Source organism: Anolis sagrei, chromosome 3 (assembly GCF_037176765.1).
Source record: "Anolis sagrei isolate rAnoSag1 chromosome 3, rAnoSag1.mat, whole genome shotgun sequence".
Classification (NCBI taxonomy): Eukaryota; Metazoa; Chordata; class Lepidosauria; order Squamata; family Dactyloidae; genus Anolis; species Anolis sagrei.
The window spans coordinates 141187167-141209587 of NC_090023.1; the positions used below are offsets into that span (position 1 = coordinate 141187167).

Here is a 22421-nt window from a genome sequence, read left to right on the forward strand (position 1 = left end):
AGTTGCGCAAGATTGTGAGGATAAGTTTGTACTATCCCTTAACTTTGCTAGTAATCACTTTCACTATCCTTTCACTCACTTCCACAATAAGAACAAAAAAGGGAGACCCAAGGAGTTTAGACAGGAAATGAACTGCCTTTGTATCCATTAGATAGCTTAAACAAAGTTTTGAATTTAAAACTAGGGAAAGTTTCAGTTTATCTGAGATCAATTTTTATTTGTTCTAATGGAATTTAAAAGATTCTAGATTTCTACTCCCACTCTCTTCTGTGGTTATTTTTCTAGCTATGTGCTTGGAACTATTTTCCATCAGCATTTTTTCTGCCTACAGTTTTATTAGCTGCTGCTCCAGTATTAATGCATTGATTAAATTTGTTTGTTTGTTTGTTTGCAGTATTTGCAGTACCCCAAATGGGACTCAGCAGGGTTCACAGTGTTGTCAACAATTCAATGCCATTGATAAAAAAACAGTACAAAACATCAAAATTGACCCTCCCCAGATAAAACATTAAACATTATTAAACACAAACATATCACACAAAAACATCGCCGATTGTCTATAAAGTTCACAACATTAAGGATATGCTTCTTAATTGTGATTATTTTATATACTACTTCCTAAAGATCACAATGACCTTTCCTCATCATAGATTTTTATATTAAAGGTATCGTTGCCTCTCTCTAAGAGTGTGTGGCTTGTCTAAAGCCATGTCTGCAAACACGTTATTAAATGGACTGTCATTGGAATACGGTTTCAAACTGTTGTACTCAGGCATGAGTACAACTTTTAATCAGGATCAATTCATTGATTGCTGGATAATTCACAGTAAATTGGTAGAGTAAAATGTCACTCATACTAAATTACCACAGGCTGTAGGAATATATTTTTACACTGCTGTATAGAAGTTTCCACATTCAAGAGGTGCAATAGGTAATTAAATTCCATCCCTTACCCACAATTTTGGAACATTATTTAAGCCTAATTGCTGGACCCCCACAATTAGAAAAAGAAAAAAAACAGACTGCTAATCTCAAGACTTCCCACATTGTTCCAGCTATCTTTCCTTTAACAGCAGGCTGGTTTGTCCTACACTGCCTTTATCAGTTGCTAGTAATTAAGTCTGAATATAACAATTAAGACTTAATGTAATAAAGATACATATGTATTCTAGATATGCTTTTTCAAAGGCGTGCACTAATATACTTTGTCACTGATACCACTCTTTCTGATGAATTTGAAATGCATGGTCATATAATTCATGATTATTATAACTGACAAAGACTATCTTCATACTGATTCAGTTTAAACAGGTAAATCACTGGTTATCTTCAGTCAAAAAACTTCTATTCGCCCTTGAAGCTAAACAAATAAAATTTTCCTGTGTGGAGCAAAGTGTATTATTGAATGAACAGCATAACTTCAAATGTACTCAATCATGAGTCCTAACTTTGAGTTAATATTTTTACAAATTAACTCTTTTAACATGGGTTTGTTTTAGTTACAACCTAGCAACATTTTAATCTATTGAAAGGATTGTCTTAACCTAGATAGCTTTTATTAGTTGCTGCTCATGGTACTTGAGGAATATGCAGAGTACAGTAAAGAAAGCAGTGACTGGCCTATAAGCAGGTAAAACCCAGTGCAAGTTTGACTGAGCTGCAGATTATGAAAGCAGATTGACGCATTATGTCTTTTGAGAGAATATTCACATTTTTTCTTAGTTGGGAGAGTTTTCTTGTTTGTTTATCCGGGAGGGGGACTGTGCTGCTCCTGCTTTAAGATCACCTGTTAGCTTATATGACTATCCTGTTATATCTTTTAAAACAAAGGTATGCCTTTGAATATACAACGATACAGAAAGATGGGATATAAGTCATGGCAGTCTGTGGCCCTCACTACAAAACTGTGAGTTATATTATGCTAGAAGATGTTGGCCCAACTGTGATCTTACATACACAAATCAAAATATATGTTTCATTAAAATAAGTGAGAGTAAACATGATTCAACTTGATACCACAGAAAAGTAGAAATGTCAATTTGAGCACTTCCAGCCAAGCCACAAGCTATTATAGGTAAAGGTTTCCCCTGACATTAAGTCTTAGTCAAGTCTGACTCTGGGGGGTGGTGCTCATCTCCATTTCTAAAACAAAGAGCCGGTGTTGTCCATAGACACATCCAAGCATGACTACATGTAGCACCATTACCGTCCCACAGAAGCGGTACCTATTGATCTCACATTTGCATGTTTTCGAACTGCTAGGTAGGCAGAAGCTGGACCTAACAGCTTTGAACCACCAACCTTTCGGTCAGCAAATTCAGCAGCTCAGCTATTTTACCCACTGCACCAGCAGGGCCCCTCCTAAGTTATTATATATTCCCCCAAATTTACTTTCTTTTGTAAAAGGTCAATAAATGCACTTCAGTTACATAAGAATGAGATCGATCACCCTTTGTGATAAAAGGTAAATAGATTAGCATTAAAATAAAATATACTGCCCGGTGGCACAGTTGGTTAAAGCACTGAGATGCTGAACTTGCTGCCCGAAAGGTCACAGATTTGAATCCAGGGAGTGGCATGAGCTCCTGCTGTTAGCCCCAGCTTCTGCCAACCTAGCAGTTCAAACACATGCAAATGTGAGTAGAGCAATAGGTACCGCTCCAGCGGGAAGGTGATGGTGCTCCATGCAGTCATGCTGGCTACATGATCTTGGAGGTGTCTAAGGACAACACCGGCTCTTCAACTTAGAAATGGAAATGAGCACCAACCCACAGAGTCGGACATGACTGGACTTAATGTCAGGGGAAACCCTTTACCTTTACCTATGTTTGATGATCTAGTGTGAATTTCTCAGATTTGGAAAACAAAACTACGAAAAAGTGAATAAATTGTGGAATACAGCTTGAAACATATACTACTGTTATTTCTAGTGGGACAAATCCTACATTACCATACTGACAACTTTCCTACACAAAATCAGAAGTTTTTGTGGCTGCCGAAACAGAATGCCAAACAAAGCCCAAGAGGTAAGTAAATAATTCTCCAGGTTGCTGATTTTTTCAATTACATAGCGGGGCATCTAATAAAAAGATGAGTTTTACACTGGTTATTTGCAAATCAGTGTTTTGAATGTCATGGGGATATATACTGATAATAAAACCTAACATGTATATGAGTTTTAACGTCTTTCCCATATGTTCTGATCATTTCAAGAGTTCTGAAAAGTGGAACAGTAGATCTCAACCTGTGGATCCCCAGGTGTTTTGGCCTACAACTCCCAGAAATCCCACCAGTTTACCAGCTGTTGGGATTTCTGGGAGTTGGAAGCCAAAACATCTGGGGACCCACAGGTTGAGAACCACTGTAGTAGAAAGTAACCTGAGATGTAAGTGGTTGCTCAAGATTAACAGTGAGTAGAGGGATCTGGACCCATATCACATCTCTTCACATCAGAACTTTAAGAATTATTTTCTTCCCAAGCTCTGGCTCATTTTTCTGTCATTCCTAGTAATGTCATTAATCTAGTATGAAAAATTAACTGCCTTCAGAATGTGACCCAGATCTTTTAAATACATTTAGCAGTTGCTCAAGGAGAAAATTAATGGAAGCCTCCTTCTTCTAATCCCATCCTGGATTAGAAGGAAAAATCTTCCTTGTAACATGGAAACAGTGTGAGTTTCCAGTTGACTCCTATTGGGGGGGGGGGGGGGGGGAACAATACTATGTTTTAAGTGCTGTTTTGCCTCCTTAAAGTAGCCTACTATAAGGTACTAAGAAGCAAAAATGTTCATCATTTACTAGGATGCAGTCATTAACCTCAAATCAATGCAAGAACTGGGCAAGCAAATGAGTTTTGAATGGACCATGGTTGCCTATGAGCTGGGATTCAGCCGGGCAGAGATAAACCAGTTTTGTACAGCTACCACTGAAAAGAAAGGTCAAGCACAGAAAATGCTGGTGGACTGGTAAGTAGGTTATGGCGGAGTAAACAAAAACCACCCAGATTCCTTTTACATTTATGCTGGGCATATGTTTCCTTTGTTTAGTCTTTTTTGTCCTAAGAGAATTCAGAATTCCAGTATAACATATATCTCATAATGTGTTGGCATATGCAAGAGGGCAAAAGCGGGTTATCTTTAAAGAGCAGTCGTATTCACATGGGGGAAGACGATATTCCCATATCTTTGTCTCTGCTTGAGGCTTTAATTCTAGGACAAAGAGCAGCTGGGTCTCCAAATGGTGTTAGCAAAAAGACTCAGCCATCATACAGCTGATAAGAGGGCCACTTGATCTCAGTACCCTACTTGAAAATTGAATCATAGAGTTGGAAGAGACATTGTGGGCCATCCAGTCCAACCCCCTGCCAAGTAGCAGGAAAATCACATTCAAAGCACCCCCGACAGATGGCCACCCAGCCTCTGTTTAAAAGCCCCCAAAAAAGGAGCCTCCACCACACTCTAGGGCAGAGTTCCACTGCTGAACAGCTCTTACTTCTGCATAGAGTGGTTAATAATAACAGAATTTGTAAACTAATTGGTTCAACTAGGTTTGATTTTACTAGGATCACACAAGGCAGCCTGATACAGAAAAAGTAAATTTAGTATTTGCAGTTCAGATTAGTTATTTATCGTATCAGAAGCAAACTGAGGGTAGTAATGTAGTAATGTATTTTTTAAAAAACACAAAGTTTAAGAACTTGCATTATGCTAAATGTCCTTTGACCAGTAGCTGGCCACTAGGAGTGCCTTTGATGTTGCTATAAGATCTTCCATTGTGCATGTGGCAGAGCTCAGACTACATTGTAATAGGTGGTCTGTGGATTGCTCTTCTCGACACTCGCATGTTGTGGACTCCACTTCGTGGCCCCATTTCTTAAGGTGGGCTCTGCATCTCGTGGTGCCAGAGCACAGTCTATTCAGCACCTTCCAAGTTGCCAAGTCTTCTGTGTGCCCAGGAGGGAGTCTCTCATTTGGTATCAACCATAGGTTGAGGTTCCAGGTTTTAGCCTGCCACTTTTGGACTCTTGCTTGCTGAGGTGTTCCTGTGAACATCTCTGTAGATCTTAGGAAACTATTTGAGTTAAAGTGTTGGTGTGCTGGCTGATATCCAAACAGGGGGTGGGCCAAAGATGTTACTACCTTGGTCCTTTCATTATTGGCTGCTACTTCCCGGCAGATGTCAAGCGGTGCAATATTGGCTAAACAGTGTAATTTCTCTAGCGGTGTAGGGTACAGACATCCTGTGATAATGCAGAATGTCACAGGATGCCTACGCACTACACCATTGGAGAAATTATACTATTTAGTCGGTATTGCACCAGTTCAGATAGTAAAGTGCTTATGAAACTGTCATTACTGTTGCCCTGACCTTCTGCAAATGGTTATATTCTGCAACTGCCTTACTGTCTCCCTTTCACATGTAGGTATGAACGATCAGGGAACAACATTAACAAAACAAAAGTGCTTCAAGATGCTCTGGAAAGGTCAGGAAGGAAAGACCTGGCTGATAAACTTCGGTGTCTTCATTGGGGCCATCAAAAGCTGAGTAACAGGGTGGAGCTGCCTTCTGCTTTTCCCTTTCTCATTACTGTTTATAAAACAATCAACAACCAAGAAGGGCTTAAGAAAATTAACCAGCTGGGTCACAAATGTTCCTAAGCAGCTGTAGGGAAGTCCACAGGAGAACATCTCTTGACTTAAAAATGTTTTGTGTGGTACTATTGCCATGTTTAAGGAGCATATGCCTCCTGGCTTTGGGTTTTACTCAATTATTCGATCAACATTAACATTGTAGTACTTTGATATGCAAATCTAAAATCTGCTATAATTTTTCATGCAAGAGAGAGATATCTAATCTACTATATATCTGAAGATTTTAATTACATATTATTGTTGATGATGGATGAATACTGAATTTTTATATATTTTTTAAAGATTACACTTTAAGATGTTAAATAATAACCTTCTGATTTTAAATTTTAAATAAGAGCACACTGGAAAATACCTAAAAGCAGAATGGTTTTATCTAAAATGTAAATGGTGGCTGGTTTCGAAATTAGGGTTGAACATCACTGTATGGCAATGGGTTAAACCCTTTTGCCTGCAGGACTGAAAACTGATAGGTCGCAGGTTCGAATCCGGTGAGAGTGCGGATGAGCTCCCTCTATCAGCTCCAGCTCCTCATGCAGGACATGAGAGAAGCCTCTCACAAGGATGATAAAACATCAAAAACATCCGAGCGTCCCCTGAGCAGCAATGTCCTTGCAGACGACCAATTCTCTCACACCAGAAGCAACTTGCAGTTTCTCAAGTCGCTCCTGATATGACAAAAAAATATATTATTCTGGCATGAAGCACCTTTGCATGCCCTTTTAGAATCAAAAGACTTAATGGGCCATCCAGTCCAACCCCCTGCCAAGAAGCAGGAAAACCGCATTCAAAGCACCCCCGACTGATGGCCATCCAGCCTCTGCTTTAAAACTTCCAAAGGAGGAGCCTCTTACATTATTCTGTAACATATGGATTAAATTATTCACTGGGAATTGTGTCCCATTGCATTAAGAGCCAAGTGCATTCTCCAAGGGCTGCCTATTGCTTCTTTTTTGCTCCCTGCGTTTGGTCACATGCCTTGAGTGACATCAGCCTTGGAGACTGAACCAAAACAAGCCTATTCCTGAACTCCTTTGAATCACAACATTAAAATCTTAGACAGGGAAACAGGAAAATAATGAAATGGTAGCTTGTTTAATGCTAAAACAAGTGTTTCCATTTAATTTTATAAATAAATAAAGAATGGGCCTTTTCATTTCACAATCCAGTCAAGAATCTGCTTGTAGAGACTTGCAACTATTTTCCAGATATTCAGCCAGAGATTCCATCTCTGCCGCTTCCAACAATTTGTTGATTAGTTCATCCAAGACCCCCTTGCCGCTTAAAATTCCCTATAAAAGAAAGGAAAGGTAGAAGGAACTTGTGAGCTGAGGTTCAAAATAAGATGGCATTCCAACAATAAAGGCTCTACTTGCTAGTACACATTCAAGCAGTTTGTAACATAAACTATTGCCATTTATTGTCACCCTCAAAGGAAAGAGTTAGAAAGTCAGAATAAGATACATGGTTTTCACCAAGAGTGTTCTCTTTAGTCTTTGATATTTCCAAATAATAATACTGGACTAGACAGACAAATAAATCGACTGTTTACGACAGTTCACATGTGAATCTTTGATTTAGAAGAATATCCGAGATTTAGAAGAAATACCTTGATGTCACGAACTTCGTATGAGATCCTGTGGTCACTGACTCTGTCTTGACTGAAGTTATATGTGCGAATTCTCTCTGACTGAGATCTTGTCCCTAACTGTAAAAGAACATTTTGATTTGTTTCACAGACTTTTACACATTATTTCAGCGTGATCTTTGATTGAGTAACAAGAAAATTGTATGCTTTTTACATTGGATAATTTTTTTCATCTGAAAAATACTATTTTTCAAAAATACACTTCTGCCTCCATCTGTTGAAATGTCATACTTTTCTCTAATGGCTTTTAGTGTTGTTATATGCTTTATGATCATCAATGTAATTTGAGATTCACTGTTATTATTACCAATAGCACAACTGTGAAAAAGTTCCTGGATACCTAATCTGCATGTAAATGCATGGACGCAAGGGCTATCTTGAATATTCAGATGTGGAAAATAACTGGTTAAAATGACTTTAAAGAGAAAATATAACAAAATTAAAAATATCCGCAAGATGTTGGTGGTGGTGGTGGTGATGATGATAACTAAGTGTAAAGTAAAGATAAAGGTTTCCCCTGACATTAAGTCCAGTCGTGTCCAACTCTGGGGAGTGGTGCTCATCTCCATTTCTAAGCTGAATAGCAAGCATTGTCCATAGACATCTCCAAGGCCACATGGCCAGCATGACTGCATGGAGTGCTGTTACCTTCCCACCAAAGCGGTACCTATTGATCTACTCACATTTGTATGTTTTCGAACTGCCAGGTTGGCAGAAGCTGGGCCTAACAGCAAGAGCTCACCCCACTCCCTGGATTCAAACCACCAACCTTTCAGTCAGGAAGTTCAGAAGCTCAGCAATTTAACCTGCTGCACCACCAGGGCAGATTATAAGAAAGGAGGTGGTCCTTTTGGTAACCTTAACCAAACTCATGTAGGGCTTTAAAGATCAAAACCAACACTTCATACTTTGCCTGGAAACAAATTGGCAACCAGTGGAGTGACTTTAATATGGGTGTAATATCTTCACTCCAATGTTTTGAACTTGCTACACAGGTAGCCCAATGTAAAGCACATTACAGAAGTCCAACCTTGAGGTTACCAGTGTATAAAATACCATCTATAGGTCCTGCAAATCTAGAAAGGAGTGCAGCTGGCGTATCAGCTGAAGCTGGTAATAAGAACTTCTGACTGTCACATTTATCTGGGCTGACAAAATGACACACCTCCATCCCTAGGTTAGGACCCTTAATGGCAAGTAATGGATTCATCTTTCCATTTGTTTTTCTTCATTACCTCCTCCAAGCATTCATTCAGAGTAGACCTGCTATTGAGACCTGCTATTCATTCAGAGTAGACCTCACCTCTGAGGATGCTTGCCATAGATGCAGGCAAAACGTCAGGAGAAATGCCTCTAGAACATGGCCATATAGCCCGAAAAAAACCCACAAGAACTGAGACCTGCTATTATTAGCTAATGCTGTTTTGGAAGTCATGGATAAATATATTTGGATGTCATCAACATATTGAGCTTCCGTTCCATGCCTCCAGATGACCTCTCCCAGTGCTTTCATGTAAATGTTAAAAATCACTGGAGATAAAATGGCGCCTTATGGGATGCCACATAACAACTCCTTTTGTGAGGAGCAGCTATCCCCAAGCACCACCATCTGGAACCTGCCTGAGTCATACAACTGGAACCACTGCAACAAAAGGGTACAATGGTCGATGGTATTGAATGCTGCTGAGATCTAAAAGCACCAACAGAGGCACACTCCCCCTCTCAGTGTTAAATCAGAGATCATCCACTAAGACAGCAGTTCTCAACCTGTGGGTCTCCAGATATTTTGGCCTTCAACTCCCAGAAATCCTAAACTGGCTGGGATTTCTGGAAGTTGTAGGCCAAAACTCCTGAGGACCCAAACGTTGAGAACCACTGCACTAAGGCAACCATACCCATCTTGCCTCTGTATCCTGTTGTGAAGTCAGTTTGAAATAGGTCAAGGATACTTTTATTGGTATACGTTTCTAGGAGGGGAGAGGGGGTGTTTACTAATTACATCTGGATTAGTGATAGCAGTGCATACTTTCTGAGATTGCACAACCTGAATTCGAAACACGACAAAGTTAAAAGTGCTGCTGGTGGAGTGGACTGTATGAAGCCCAAAGAAGGAACTTCTCACATTGACCTTCTCACATTGACCTCACATTGGGTACTGAACCTAGCTCAAGCATGACGAAGGATATGCTCAGTCAATTATGGCTGTTAGCACAGCCTTATCTCCATACACCAAAAAAGAATACCTTTTTATGAATATGGACTGTGATCTTACCTGCATCTTTCTGGCACTCTGCTTCTGACTTAGTTCTCTCTCAATGGCCTGTTGGTACAACTTTTCTTTCAGTGCCTGCATAGCTCTTTCCCTGTTCACTTGTTGAGATCGTTCTTGCTGGCACTCAACAGTTGTCCCTTCAGAATGAGAGAAAACATCCATTTAGCCATCTCATCTCATCAGAATAATTTATCCTGATTTGTTGAAATCCTATATTTTGGGAAATTTTAGGTTTTTGACTATAAACTTCTTTCCGCCCTAAGAGTTACAATTTAAAAAAGCAAGTATGAAAGGACTGTTTAAATATAGTCTACTGAAAAGGTTTTTGTACAGTGCCAAAATTATGTTAAGAACCACCAGAGGAGCCCAATGACTGAGCCGCCAATGTTATTGTAATTGTTCATGTAAAGAGGGGAATAATTATTTTTTAAAATGTAAGAACATACCTGTGGGAATGTGTACAATTCTTACAGCACTATCTGTTGTATTAACGTGCTGTCCACCTGCTCCTTTGGCACGAAATGTATCAATGCGCAGATCTCTTGGGTCTATTTTAATATTTATCTTGAGGGAAATAAAGAAGGAACACTTTTAGTTCATTATGTTAAATGATGTTATATATAAGAAACCCTGGTGGCACAGCGGGTTAAACCACAGATGTGCTGGACTTGCTGACTGAAAGGTTAGCGGATTGAATCTGAGGAGCGGGGTGAGCTCCCACTGTCAGCCCCAGCTTTTGCCAACCTAGCAGTTCAAAAACATGTAAGTGTGAGTAGTTAAATAGGTACCACTTCAGCAGGAAGGCAATGGCACTCCCTGCAGTCATGCCAGCCACATGACCTTGGTGGCGACTATGGACAATGCCGGCTCTTCGACTTAGAAATGGAGATGAGCACACACACACCCCTCCGCAGAGATGGACACAACTAGACTCAATGTCAAGGGGAATCCTTTACCTTTACTATGAGATTATATGTTTCATAGATTCAACGCAACTAGGTACATAAAAGATACACCATTGCAAATAATTATCACAGGATCACTCATATCTGATTATGAGTATTTTTCAGAGGCAAGAGGTGGTGGGTCCATAAGTGACTGTGACAACTTAATCTGGATCTGCATGGTCTTTCATAATTAGGACATAGATTTGCAGATGAAGGCAGTCCCAACAAGGGTTTGCTTGACGTGCCTTCCTCTTGACATGTTTCTCCTATCTGTATCTCTTCAAATTCCACAGCACTGTTGGTAATAGTTCACCACCAGTTACAATGCTGAAGGACCAGGGCTTTCCAGTTCTCTGTGCTTATACCACATTTTAAGCCCTTCTTTAAATCTCTTTTGCTGCTCAGCAACATTCTGTTTTCCATTCTTGAGCTGAGAATAAAGTAGCTGCTTTAGGAGATGGTGATCCGGGATCACATGAAAATTACTCCATTCCAAATGACAGGAAGTGTTCATGGCATCTTCCAATATGGAGATTATGGACATGGCAACACATATTTTTATTTAGAAATTAACTTTGAGGGAGTAAACTATCCAGATATACTATACATTTTTTTTTTCGTGTCAGGAGTGACTTGAGAAACTGCAGGTTGCTTCTGGTGTGAGATAATTGATCATCTGCAAGGACATTGCCCAGGGGATGCCTGGATGTTTTGAGGTTTTACCATCCTTGTGGGAGGCGTCTCTCAAGTGCCCGCATAGGAGGCTGGAGCTGACAGAGAGAGCTCATCCATGTTCTCTCCAGATTCGAACCTCCGATCTCTTGGTCTTCAGTCCTGCTGGCAAAAGGGTTTAACCCACTGTGCCACCAGGGGCTCCTACACAAAATGAAAACCTGTCATGATTAATTATTATATTTACTTCTTCAAGCTGCGGAAGGACAATAACTGACATGGTACCAGTGTGGATTCGCTGCATTCTAGAAGATAAACCAGTCTCAGGGATTCGCTGTACCCTGTGAATGCCTCCTTCATATTTCAAATGTCTATAGACATCGTCTCCAGAAATATAAGCAGCTGCATGGTGTAGTCCACCTTTGAAGATAAATAAAATGCATCACATGTGGTTCAAGAGGACGAGGCAATCCTATTAAAGTCATCCAGGTACCTTGTGCAATAGAATATCCCAATACCATATTCATATGGAGTGTATTTCCTAATTTCAAAGGTCCAGCATTTATAATCCGCATAGTTCTGGTACATGTCAAATACCTCCTTGGTAAATTGCTGACAAATGTCACCTGAAACAGAAAAGTTTTCTGTGAAAGTTACTGAAACCTTAATATCACCATTAAAATGAATGCTGACATTAAATCAGCATAATCAATACTAATATCTTAGTCTACCTAAACTGATATCACTAATGGAAATTTTAAAACAAAACACTGACAAAATAAGAATTAAAAATGTCTAAATGTAGCTTATCAAAACAGAAAGATAATTTGTGATTTTTTTACTGACCTCCGGTTGTTCTGCCAGATGTCACTTCTAATATAACATCACATTCATCATATTTATCCCTGGGTATCAAGATCCGGAAAAGCTGAAGAAGAAGAATAAATCACATAATGCTGGAGGCGTTCTTTTTACAATTACATCAACAGCTGATTTCCTGGGGACTCGAATCTCCATATGGAACGCAACCACAAAAGACACTCTACAAAGTCACATGGCAGAAACACCCCAAAATTAATTTGTTCTGCACCAATTAATTTGTACAGGAACAAGTTCACAGAAATATCTTACATACTCAATTCTATAATCCACTGCATCACAACATGGAAACACGGGATTCTGTTCTATATTCCCACTATAATGCATATGCCAGGTTGCATCAACTGTTATAGCAAGGTAACAAAAGCTCTTCTTTGTTAAAAGTCCAGGTTACCACACAATGGCTCAGCTACTTTTCCCCCCTTCATAGTCCCTTAGACTTGGAAGATCTCCACATCTGTAATCTTCTACTTTCTCCTCAAAAATTAGAAAAATTGATTCCTGCTTATTCTCATCAGCTAAAACCTCAACTAGAGTCCTTTTAGATAAGGGTGGGTGATGTGTCCTCCTCCAGATGTTTGTAGACCCAAACCCCTATCAGGAAGGAAGTAGGTATAAAAGGGAGCCCACCATTTTAAAAGCCACCAGGAAAGTAGATAGTACACAAGTATATTAACAGCATATTACTCAATTCAGAGGCATGAATAGGAACCTGAACATTATGCTGACAGTGGATCACTCAGGTTCTGATTATTTTATAGTGTTCAGAAAAGATTCAGTAACCTGGCTAGCTTTTTATTTATCATGTCAGGAGCAAGTTGTATTACATTTTTAACAAAACAAACCAGTATCTGGCCACTTGGGAGTGCCTCTGGTGTTGCCGCAAGGAGGTCCTCCATTGTGCATGTGGCAGGGCTCGGGTTGCCTTGCAGCAGGTGGTCAGTGGTTTGCTCTTCTCCACATTCACATGTCGTGGATTCCACTTTGTAGCCCCATTTCTGAAGGTTGGCTCTGCATCTTGTGGTGCCAGCGCCTTCCAAGTCACCCAGTTTTCTATGTGCCCAGGGGGGAGTCTCTCTTTTGGTATCAGCCATTGGTTGAGGTTCTGGGTTTGAGCCTGCCACTTTTGGACTCTCACTTGCTGGGGTGTTCCAGGCCTGTACCTGGCTAGCTCAAAGTTATTCTTAGGCCACCTTCTATTAAAACTAGAGACCTTTTAGATAAGGGTGGAAAATGTGTCCTCCTCCAGATGTTTGTAGACCCAAACCCCTATCAGGCCCAGCATGTTTGTCCAATGGACATGGATGATGGACATTATCGAATTTGAACATATGTTCCCATCTGTTTTGGAATCAAACCAAAAATACTGACTGGCAGAATCTGCAGGCATGCTAATCTAAACTGGGTATGTTTAACCTGAAGCAGAATGGACTGAAAAGCAACTGATAGTCCTCAAGTATTTGAAGAAATGTTACACAGATGATGAAAAGGGTTTTGGGCTGCTCCAGAAGACGTGAACTGAACCAGTGAATGTGAATGACAAAAAGTTTTCAACTAAACATTAGCAAGAACCTCTGAATGGGGAAAGTTTGTTGAAAATGTTCAAACAAAGCCTTGGTTTAGCCATGGTTTAGCTGGAAATTTCTTAAATTATCAGGGTACTTGGATTTCCTTCAAACTCTACAATTCCATACATAGTAGAGAACAAGAAATGAATGCTGAAATAGTAAACCAAAGAACAACTTACGGTAGGAGAAAATACATACTGAACTAAAGAGAACCCTATAAATAACTGGACTACCTATGCCAATCGGAAGGTAGTGAGTTCTATTTGTAGGTTCACAATAAAACAGAAAAAAACCACATGGTCCAAAGTTTGCCATTGATTTTGGTTTTTCATAAAATCAATTGTAAACTTCTCTGTCAACAAAAAAGCTTTTCACCTAGGCACTGAACATTTTGGTAGTAGTACTAACTTATTGGTTCTGCAGTACTGCTAATTGCTAACTTTAGATAAAGTAAAGGTAAAGATTTCCCCTTGACATTAAGACTAGTCGTGTCTGACTCTGGGGGATGGTGCTCATCTCCATTTCTAAGACAAAGAGGCAGCATTGTCCATAGACGCTTCCAAGGTCATGTGGCTGGCATGACTGTATGGAGTGCTGTTACCTTACCACTGGAGCAGTACTTATTGATCTACTCACATTTGCATGTTTTGAACTGCTAGGTTGGCAGAAGCTGAGGCTAACAGCAGGAATTCACCCCCTCCTTGGATTTGAATCACTAACCTTTCAGTAAGCAAGTTCAGCAGTTCAGCGCTTTAACCTGCTGCACTACTGGGTTAAAGTTAACTTTAGACGTGCATCATTTTGCAAGACAGTAATTCCATTTTATCAACCCCTTATGTCCATAAGAGGTATGGACACATACATAAATTATAATAATGAAATGTATGAAGACACAGCCTTTCATTTATATTTTAAACAATGTATGATTTATGACTTATTTTACATAGGGTCAGAGGTTTCTCGTTACGTTTGCATGACACTCCTCCACACTGCAGCTGACACACTTATGTGTTGCAACACACATGTTTAGAAAGCTCTGGATCTAGTATATAAAAAGGTACAGATTTTCAAAATTCAAATGGTTTTTCATATTTATATTCCTCATAATGCCACATAATTCATCAGATGCTGTTCTTTGTGCATATTTCAGCTGGTTGTCTCATGCACTAGTGACATCCCATGTAAACCAACACTTCATTGGATTGATCTTCCATCCCTTCTATAAGGAATAACATTCTGTGCAAGTTTCTGACTTCAAAGCAACTGTTTCACATGTACAAAGCTCCTGTGATACAAGGTGACTAACACATTAGGAAAGAGCATTTAAACCACAAGACTAAAATTTAGCCCACTGCTCACCTTTTGATAAAGATCACGAATCTTCTGATCAATAACCGCCTTTTCCTCAATGGCAAGTTCAAGGAGCGCTTCCTCTTCCGAACTATTGAGCTCTAGGATCAGAGGGAACAAATATATATTAAGCAGTTCTATGAAGCTTGAGGCAAATAAGATGAATCCAAAGTAATATATTACACACACACACAACACTTGTTCCCCACAAATGCTTGACTAGAATTTGAATTTGGAATTTGCACCCCTGTGTACCCAAACATATTGATGTAGCATGACTCAGAAGCAACAGGTGAAGAAAACCTTGAAAAGGTGTTTTATACAACCACTCATTTTCAGGACCATAAGAAAAATTAGTATTTAATTCCGCTACAGTTTAGCAGTTAGAGGGTATCACTAAAACGTTTCAACAGGTATACAAAAGGGACACATCCCAACAATCACCTCTTTCCTCCCCAAAGAGGAAAATGTTATAAGGAGAAAAATCTATTATTTGTCACCGGTTGCTAGGTATAAATAATTAAATAAATACCATTTATTTCTAGCACACCAGATGCTTTGTGTAAGTATCCAAATTGCCTTTTAAAAAATTAACTGGGCCATTCAGTAACAGCTCTCCAATTACAGGTACTGCCTTTGCTGATTTATTTTACAGTGAAATGTTGGTTTACATGTGTTGCATAGCATGGTCCTTCAGCTGCTCCCAATATAAGCACAACCTCTTGATATGTCCTGAATTGTCCTGGTTATTTGGCTGATCGCATCTCCCTATACAAACCTGCCCAAGCCCTGAGATCCTCAGGAGAGGCCCTTCTCTCGGTCCACCTCCATCTCAAGCTCGGTTGGTGGGAACGAGAGAACAGGCCTTCCTTCTCAGTGACCACCCCATGCCTATGGAACTCCCTTCTTCCCAGGGAAGCCAGAATGCCCCCCCCCCCCCCCGGCTGACCTTCCAGCAGTAGGCTAAAACCTTTTTATTCAGACAGGCTTTTAAATAAGGTTTTTAAGATCAAAGGGTGCTGCAGTTTTCACTATATGAATAGGTTTTTAATTGATTTTAAAGGTTTTTAATCTTTATTTTTTATTACTGATAATGTTTAGTTCTATTTAAATGTTTGTATATTTTAGGTTTTAAATTATATTGTATTGATTTTATCGTGAGTTGCTGAGGAGGAGGAGGAAAAGGAAGAAGTCATCACTTGTTCTCAGCTGCAAATAAACCAAATACAGGGGGACAATTCAAATGGGTGGTAGTTCAAGAATATTGGATGTATCAAAATCAGAAAATAAGTCAGTGCCTTTTAATGAACCCTAATATGTATTTACATCTATAAATGCAGAGTAGGCTTGTGTACAGATTCAGAGTGGCTGGTTCTCTTCAGTTAATCCAGCTGGTCTGGCTTGTTCAGTTGGCCATAACAGCAACGGCTCTACCTCCATGTTTTTTTTCCCCGTCCACAATAGAACAGTGGCTGTAGAAAATTGGCTGCCATCAGTTACAAGTAGAGTGCAAGAGGGAGACAACCGCTAGAAGGAAAAGTGTGAAAGGGAAAATGGCAAGGCACCACTCCAGGTCCTGCAAATCAAAATTAAAAATAGGGCTTTTAAAAGGAAGCCCAAGGTAGGATATCCACGCTTATTGCTCTTCCTTTCCTGCCCTGGGAAGTAGGGATTCAAGCCTCCTTGAAACGCCTTCGAAAGTTGCATGCTGCAGGGAGAGCGGGAATGCCACACACTCCTGTCTTCTCTCAAGTAGAAACAGCTTTAACGAAGAATTAAACCCAGTTTCTTCTACAGACAGAAGGGAAAGGATCACAGAAGGAATGCTATCTTAACTCTGATGCTTTTAATCTAGGTCTTAATGAAGGATATAAGGACAAATAATGCCTAAAATGAAGGGAAGGAGAGCCTGGAAAGTTCCTCTCCCATAATGGGCTGAATAGAAAACAAATATTTCGGCTTCCCTGATTGAAAATGGATTTCTGTCCTCCCGAATCCGGGAGGCTCTCAAAAAAAGTGAGTAGATCAATAGGCACTGCTCCAGTGGGAAAGTAATGGCGCTCCATGCAGTCATGCCAGCTACATGACCTTGGAGGTGTCTATGGATAACACCAGTTCTTCAGCTTAGAAATGGAGATGAGCACCACACCCCAGAGTTGGACACGACTGGACTTAATGCTATGGGAAAACCTTTACCTTTACCTTACTTCAACTAGAAGAATCTGTGAGCTTCTGAAGGATGTAGGGAGCAGAAAAGAGCCAGAAAAGCCAAAAGAAAGGGAGTAAAAAAGGAATAGACAATAGATGAAGCTGGGAGAGGAGCTTTGCAGAACAGATGCAGAACTTACTTGCACACAGTGCCTCCAAATCCTGCATTTCTTTTTTTGCTTCTTGTATTTCTTTAAACGACACCGCAAGTGGGAACAATTCAGCATGTCTTTTACTGAGATCTCTTCTTCTATATTCATTCATTGAGCTGTCGTTTAACAACTGACCAATACTTTGGTATTCTTGGCTGACATTCTGTAAGTGCTTTTGCAGGGCTTCGTGATTCCATAGTGTTCCTGAGGCCTGGTGATACCTTCTTGGGCAGTTTTTAAATGTATTCCACAAACAGTTGTACTGAATGATATTCACATCGGTGAAATTAATGGTCCTTTTAGCAAGTGAAGGAAGATGGCACCGTTGATTACAGCAGGAGCACTTCGCAAATATCCTTAAAACAGGGATTCTTTGGAGAAGTTTCATCTGGAATGTTAAAAAACTCAATCAAATAAATATATGGCTCATTTATGTCACGTCTGCAGGTCACAAGCCTTGAATATAAAATATGTGATATCTGGTGGTAATAATAATAATAATAATAATAATGAACATAGGAATGGAACAATGGATGACGGATCTGGATCATGTTTTTAGTGATGAGACGCTAGCGAATGGCTATTAGTGTTAATTGTATATTGTTGTTAATTGTATACTTTTCTATAATATGTTATGATGTTAACTGTTTTTTATACCGTGTTATGGTAGCATTGAATTTTTGCTGTTCTTGTTGTTAACCGCTGTGAGTCGCCTAAGGGCTGAGAACAGCGGTATACAAATAAAGTAAATAAATAAATAAATAAATAATTCTGAATTCAGACTGACAGAGTTTTGGAGCACAATACTCCTGACCTCACAATCATGTTAAAAAACAAAGTATGGATCATGGATATTGCAATCCCAGGTGACATCAGGATTGAAGAGAAACAACTGGAAAAGCAGGCACGATATGAGGATTTAAAGATCGAACTGCAAAGACTCTGGCACAAGCCAGTCAAGGTGGTCCCAGTGGTGATTGGCACACTGGGTGCAGTGCCTAAACACCTTGGCCTGTACTTAAACACAATCGGCGCTGACAAAATTACCATCTTCCAGCTGCAAAGGGCCACCTTACTGGGATCTGCACACATTATTTGCCGATACATCATGCAGTCCTAGAATCTTGGGAAGTGTCCGACTTGTGATCCAATACAACAGCCAGCAGAGTGATCTTCTTTGCTGGGGACTCATCCTGTTGTGTTTCAAATAATAATAATTCTAGTAAAGATATATGTATGTGAAGTCTACATCTTAATCTTAAGCGGCTGAGGGGGGAAAGGAAAGGGCCTGAGGCTGTTAGGAATTGTGGGAGTTGAAGTCCAAAACACCTGGAGGGCTGAAGTTTGCCCATGTCTGATATTTGGTTGGGTGGCTTGGCATGCCAACAAGGAACCATTCCTCTATTCTAAATAAGAGAGACCAAATAGGCAAGGCGGTACCTTTGATAGGAAGCCAGCTTTTGCAGGACTCAAGAGAGAACTCTTCTCTGAGAGAGGCCTGGGGAGACCGGGCAAGGAAGCCTTCCCAGTGCTGCACGAGGGAAGTGGGGAGGAAACGTCACTTCCCGTCAACCCTACTAGGAACTACAATTCCCAGAGTTCCTTGAGCGCCTGTCCTTAGGTAACCTCTTCCTTGCCAATGTTATGCAGACCTCTGATTCACATCATTTGAAAGAAAGGGTTGGTGGAAAGGAAAGAAACGTGGCAGCACGTTAAAGACTGCTTTTTTCAAAATGTAGTTTGTCTGATAGCTCATTTCTTTGGAAGCGAGCATTATTAGTAACCTATGACATAGGGTTGCTAAAATATTATTATTTTACTGACACAAAAACACAGTATGTCACAGCAAGCGAGATATATATCCCGGATTTCGTACATCTCGTTTGTTGTGACATACTGTGTTTTTGTGTCATAATAATAATAACAATAATAATTCTATTTTAGCATTCATATGTCGTAGGTTAATAATAACGATTGCTTTCAAAGAAGTGAGCTATTATTATTATGCTTGAGAATGTCAGAGCCAGTGAACAGACACAATGTATCATTGTACCCAGTCAGTGGCAGCATGGTCATCTGCTGAGAAGGATTTGGTTGGTTCCCCTTTTGGCAGATTTTTTGCAACGAGGGAAGTGATCCTGGACTCATCGCTGAGCCTGGAACCCCAGGTCTCAGTGGTGGCTGGGAGAGCTTTTGCGCAATTAAAACTTGTGCACCAGTTGCGCCCGTACCTCGGGAAGTCTGATCTGGCCACGGTGGTCCATGCTCTTGTTACATCCAGAATAGACTACTGCAACACTCTCTAAGTGGGGTTGCCCTTGAAGACTGTTCGGAAACTTCAACTAGTCCAGCGAGCGGCAGCCAGGTTGCTCACCGGAGCGACATACAGGGAGCATACCACCCCCCTGCTGTGCCAGCTCCACTGGCTGCCGATTCAGTTCCGAGCACAATTCAAGGTGCTGGTTTTGACCTACAAAACCCTATACGGTTCTGGTCCAGTGTATCTGTCCGAACGTATCTCCCTCTATGTCCCACCCCGGAGTTTAAGATCATCTGGGGAGGCTCTGCTCTCGACCCCACCACTGTCACAAGTGAGGCTGGTGGGGACGAGGAGCAGGGCTTTCTCAGTAGTGGCCCCCCACCTGTGGAACTCACTCCCGGGGGAAATCAGGGGATCATCATCCCTCCTCGCCTTCAGGAGGAGGGTGAAGACTTGGTTATGGGACCAGGCCTTTGGGCACTCTGGCAATTAAATCAGACAATCAGGCGAGTAAGACCAGCAGGATTGATGAAGTGGAACGTAAAACTTGATCTATGAGTTAACGAATGCTGACCATGTAAGAGGAGAAATTAGGTTTGTATTTGGTTTTATTGATTTTATGGTTATAATGCTTGAATTGTTGTTAACTGTGAACTGATGTAATTTTGTGTATGATTGTTTTATGATGCAGGCATCAAATTGAGCCTTGCTTTTGTAAGCCGCCCTGACTCCCCTTCGGGGTGAGAAGGGCGGGGTAAAAGAACCCCAAATAAATGTGGAATCAGCAGCAGCTCAATGTAAGGAGTAGAGAAAGGAGACCTAAAAAAACCAGAAAAACTCTTTCTTAGCCAACTCAGAATTAAACTTAGTTTTAGCAGAAATTTACTCATGCAGAACTGGAGACACCCCCCCCCCCATGCCCTTCCCCAAAAGAAATAGGCAGAAGAGGGCAATAGATGGCAGGCTGAGGGGCATCGTGTTAAATGACAGCTCCACCTCGGGAATTTAAAAATAATAAAAATACCTGAGTTTTCCAAGGTACTAAAAGAGCAGCGGTACTCACAGCGCTGAAGTGAGCCCAATGAAAAACGAATGCAGGCAGTGTCTCAATGCAGGCTGGAGAAATCAGCTGGAACAAGCTTCTGACAGCTGTCAAAGTGGCTTCTGACAGCCGTCAAAACCCAGAAGTGGTAGTAAACAGGCGTTCTTGAGGCGCCAGAGGGCAGAAATGGAGGGAGAAGGTTTTTCTGGAATGGGTCTTCGACATCGAAGGCAACATTTCCTTCTAGGAGGGGCCCTTGTGGTCACTCAGTGTTGGAGCCGGTGTCCCTTGGTCTGGAGTAATGGGGAATGGAGTAGGTGGGTGAAGATGATGAAAGCTGGGGATGATGGAGGCTCTGATAGCAATCCACATGGAGTGCGCAGAGGCCCTGAATGAGTCCCTAGTGGAGGAGGCAGTGAGTTGAAGCGCATGGTGGAGTTCTCCCATTTGGCCATAGGTAGTGGTCCTTAGGCCTCCTCTCTCTTCTCCGAGGATGATTGTCTTCCAATATTCTTGTGGGTCCGTATGTGGCTGTGGAGCCCTATTCTTGCTCTGCATATTCTTCCGCAGTGAGGGCATTGGTTTCCAGGTAGAAGGTGGTCTCGGTCGGGGTTGGCTTGACGCGCCTTCCTCTTGGCACGTTTTTCTTTTTCACCCTCCACTTGTGCCTCCTCAAATTCTGCAGAACTGCTGGTCACAGCTGACCTCCAGCTGGAGCAGTCAAGGGCCAGGGCTTCCCAGTTCTCAGTGTCTATGCCAGAGTTTTTAAGGCTGGCTTTGAGCCCATCTTTAAATCTCTTTTCCTGCCCTCCAACATTCCGTTTTCCATTCTTGAGTTCGGAGTAGAGCAACTGCTTTGGGAGACGGTGGTCGGGCATCCGGACAACGTGGCCGGTCCAGCGGAGTTGATGGCGGAGGACCATCGCTTCAATGCTGGTGGTCTTTGCTTCTTCCAGCACACTGACGTTTGTCCGCTTGTCTTCCCAAGAGATTTGCAGGATTTTCCGGAGGCAGCGCTGATGGAATCATTCCAGGAGTTGCATGTGAAGTCTGTAGACAGTCCACGTCTCACAGGCATAGAGCAGGGTTGGGAGGACAATAGCTTTATAAACAAGCACCTTGGTATCCCTACAGATGTCCCGGTCCTCAAACACTCTAGGGGTGCTAGGTTCTCCTGGCTGTAGCTTCCCCCTTGGCATTTGGGAAGCTTGGTCACCCTCCTCCTGGCATGGTGCCTTCTGGCGACCGCAAACAGGTACGGCACTCCATCATCACAGAGGTTCAGAGGTAATATCTAGGATAGTCAGAAAGAAGGTTTACAGCCCCCACCCCACCCCCCCACCCCTCTTCCTGGCCCTAGGGTAGTTAGTAGGGAAAGAGGGGAAAGTTTCCATACCTGGTGAGGGCTCTAGTGGTCTCAGGCCGTCCCTCTGCACAGCTCCGGTAAAGGCAGGACATCCTTCAGCCACTGTAGGATTCCATTTGCTCCTCCTGAAGCATCTCCTGCGATGGCATTCCCTCTGTGGGGAGACCTCAGATCGGCCTCAAGGGGGGCTATCTCTTCTGAGTGGTATGGAGGTCTGGTCCTGCTCTTCTAGGATCCTCCTGTGCCATCTGGGTTCCAGCTACCACACACTCAGATCCAAAGAGACTGGGGTCAGATCTCAGTTCACAGAAGAGATTGAGGGATGAGCTATATTCCAGAGCTGGGCAAGGCATTTAGTTCTCTACCAGATGCCTCAGCTCAGGCCTTCCCAGATAACACGCCATGGGAA

At 41.5% G+C, this 22421-nt stretch overlaps 1 protein-coding gene across 1 annotated transcript; it reads right to left on the reverse strand.

The window, feature by feature from the left end:
- Positions 1-6722: 6722 nt before the first annotated feature.
- Positions 6723-18893, reverse strand: MTRF1 (mitochondrial translation release factor 1). Its single transcript, XM_060769368.2, has 10 exons — positions 18785-18893; positions 17333-17732; positions 14994-15085; positions 12034-12115; positions 11706-11813; positions 11435-11607; positions 10015-10132; positions 9569-9705; positions 7258-7356; positions 6723-6940 (listed from the first exon to the last, which is right to left on the reverse strand). Exons 2-10 carry the CDS (start codon positions 17730-17732, stop codon positions 6818-6820), a joined length of 1332 nt encoding a protein of 443 aa, XP_060625351.2. The 5' UTR covers positions 18785-18893; the 3' UTR covers positions 6723-6817.
- Between the last annotated feature and the right edge of the window lie 3528 nt (positions 18894-22421).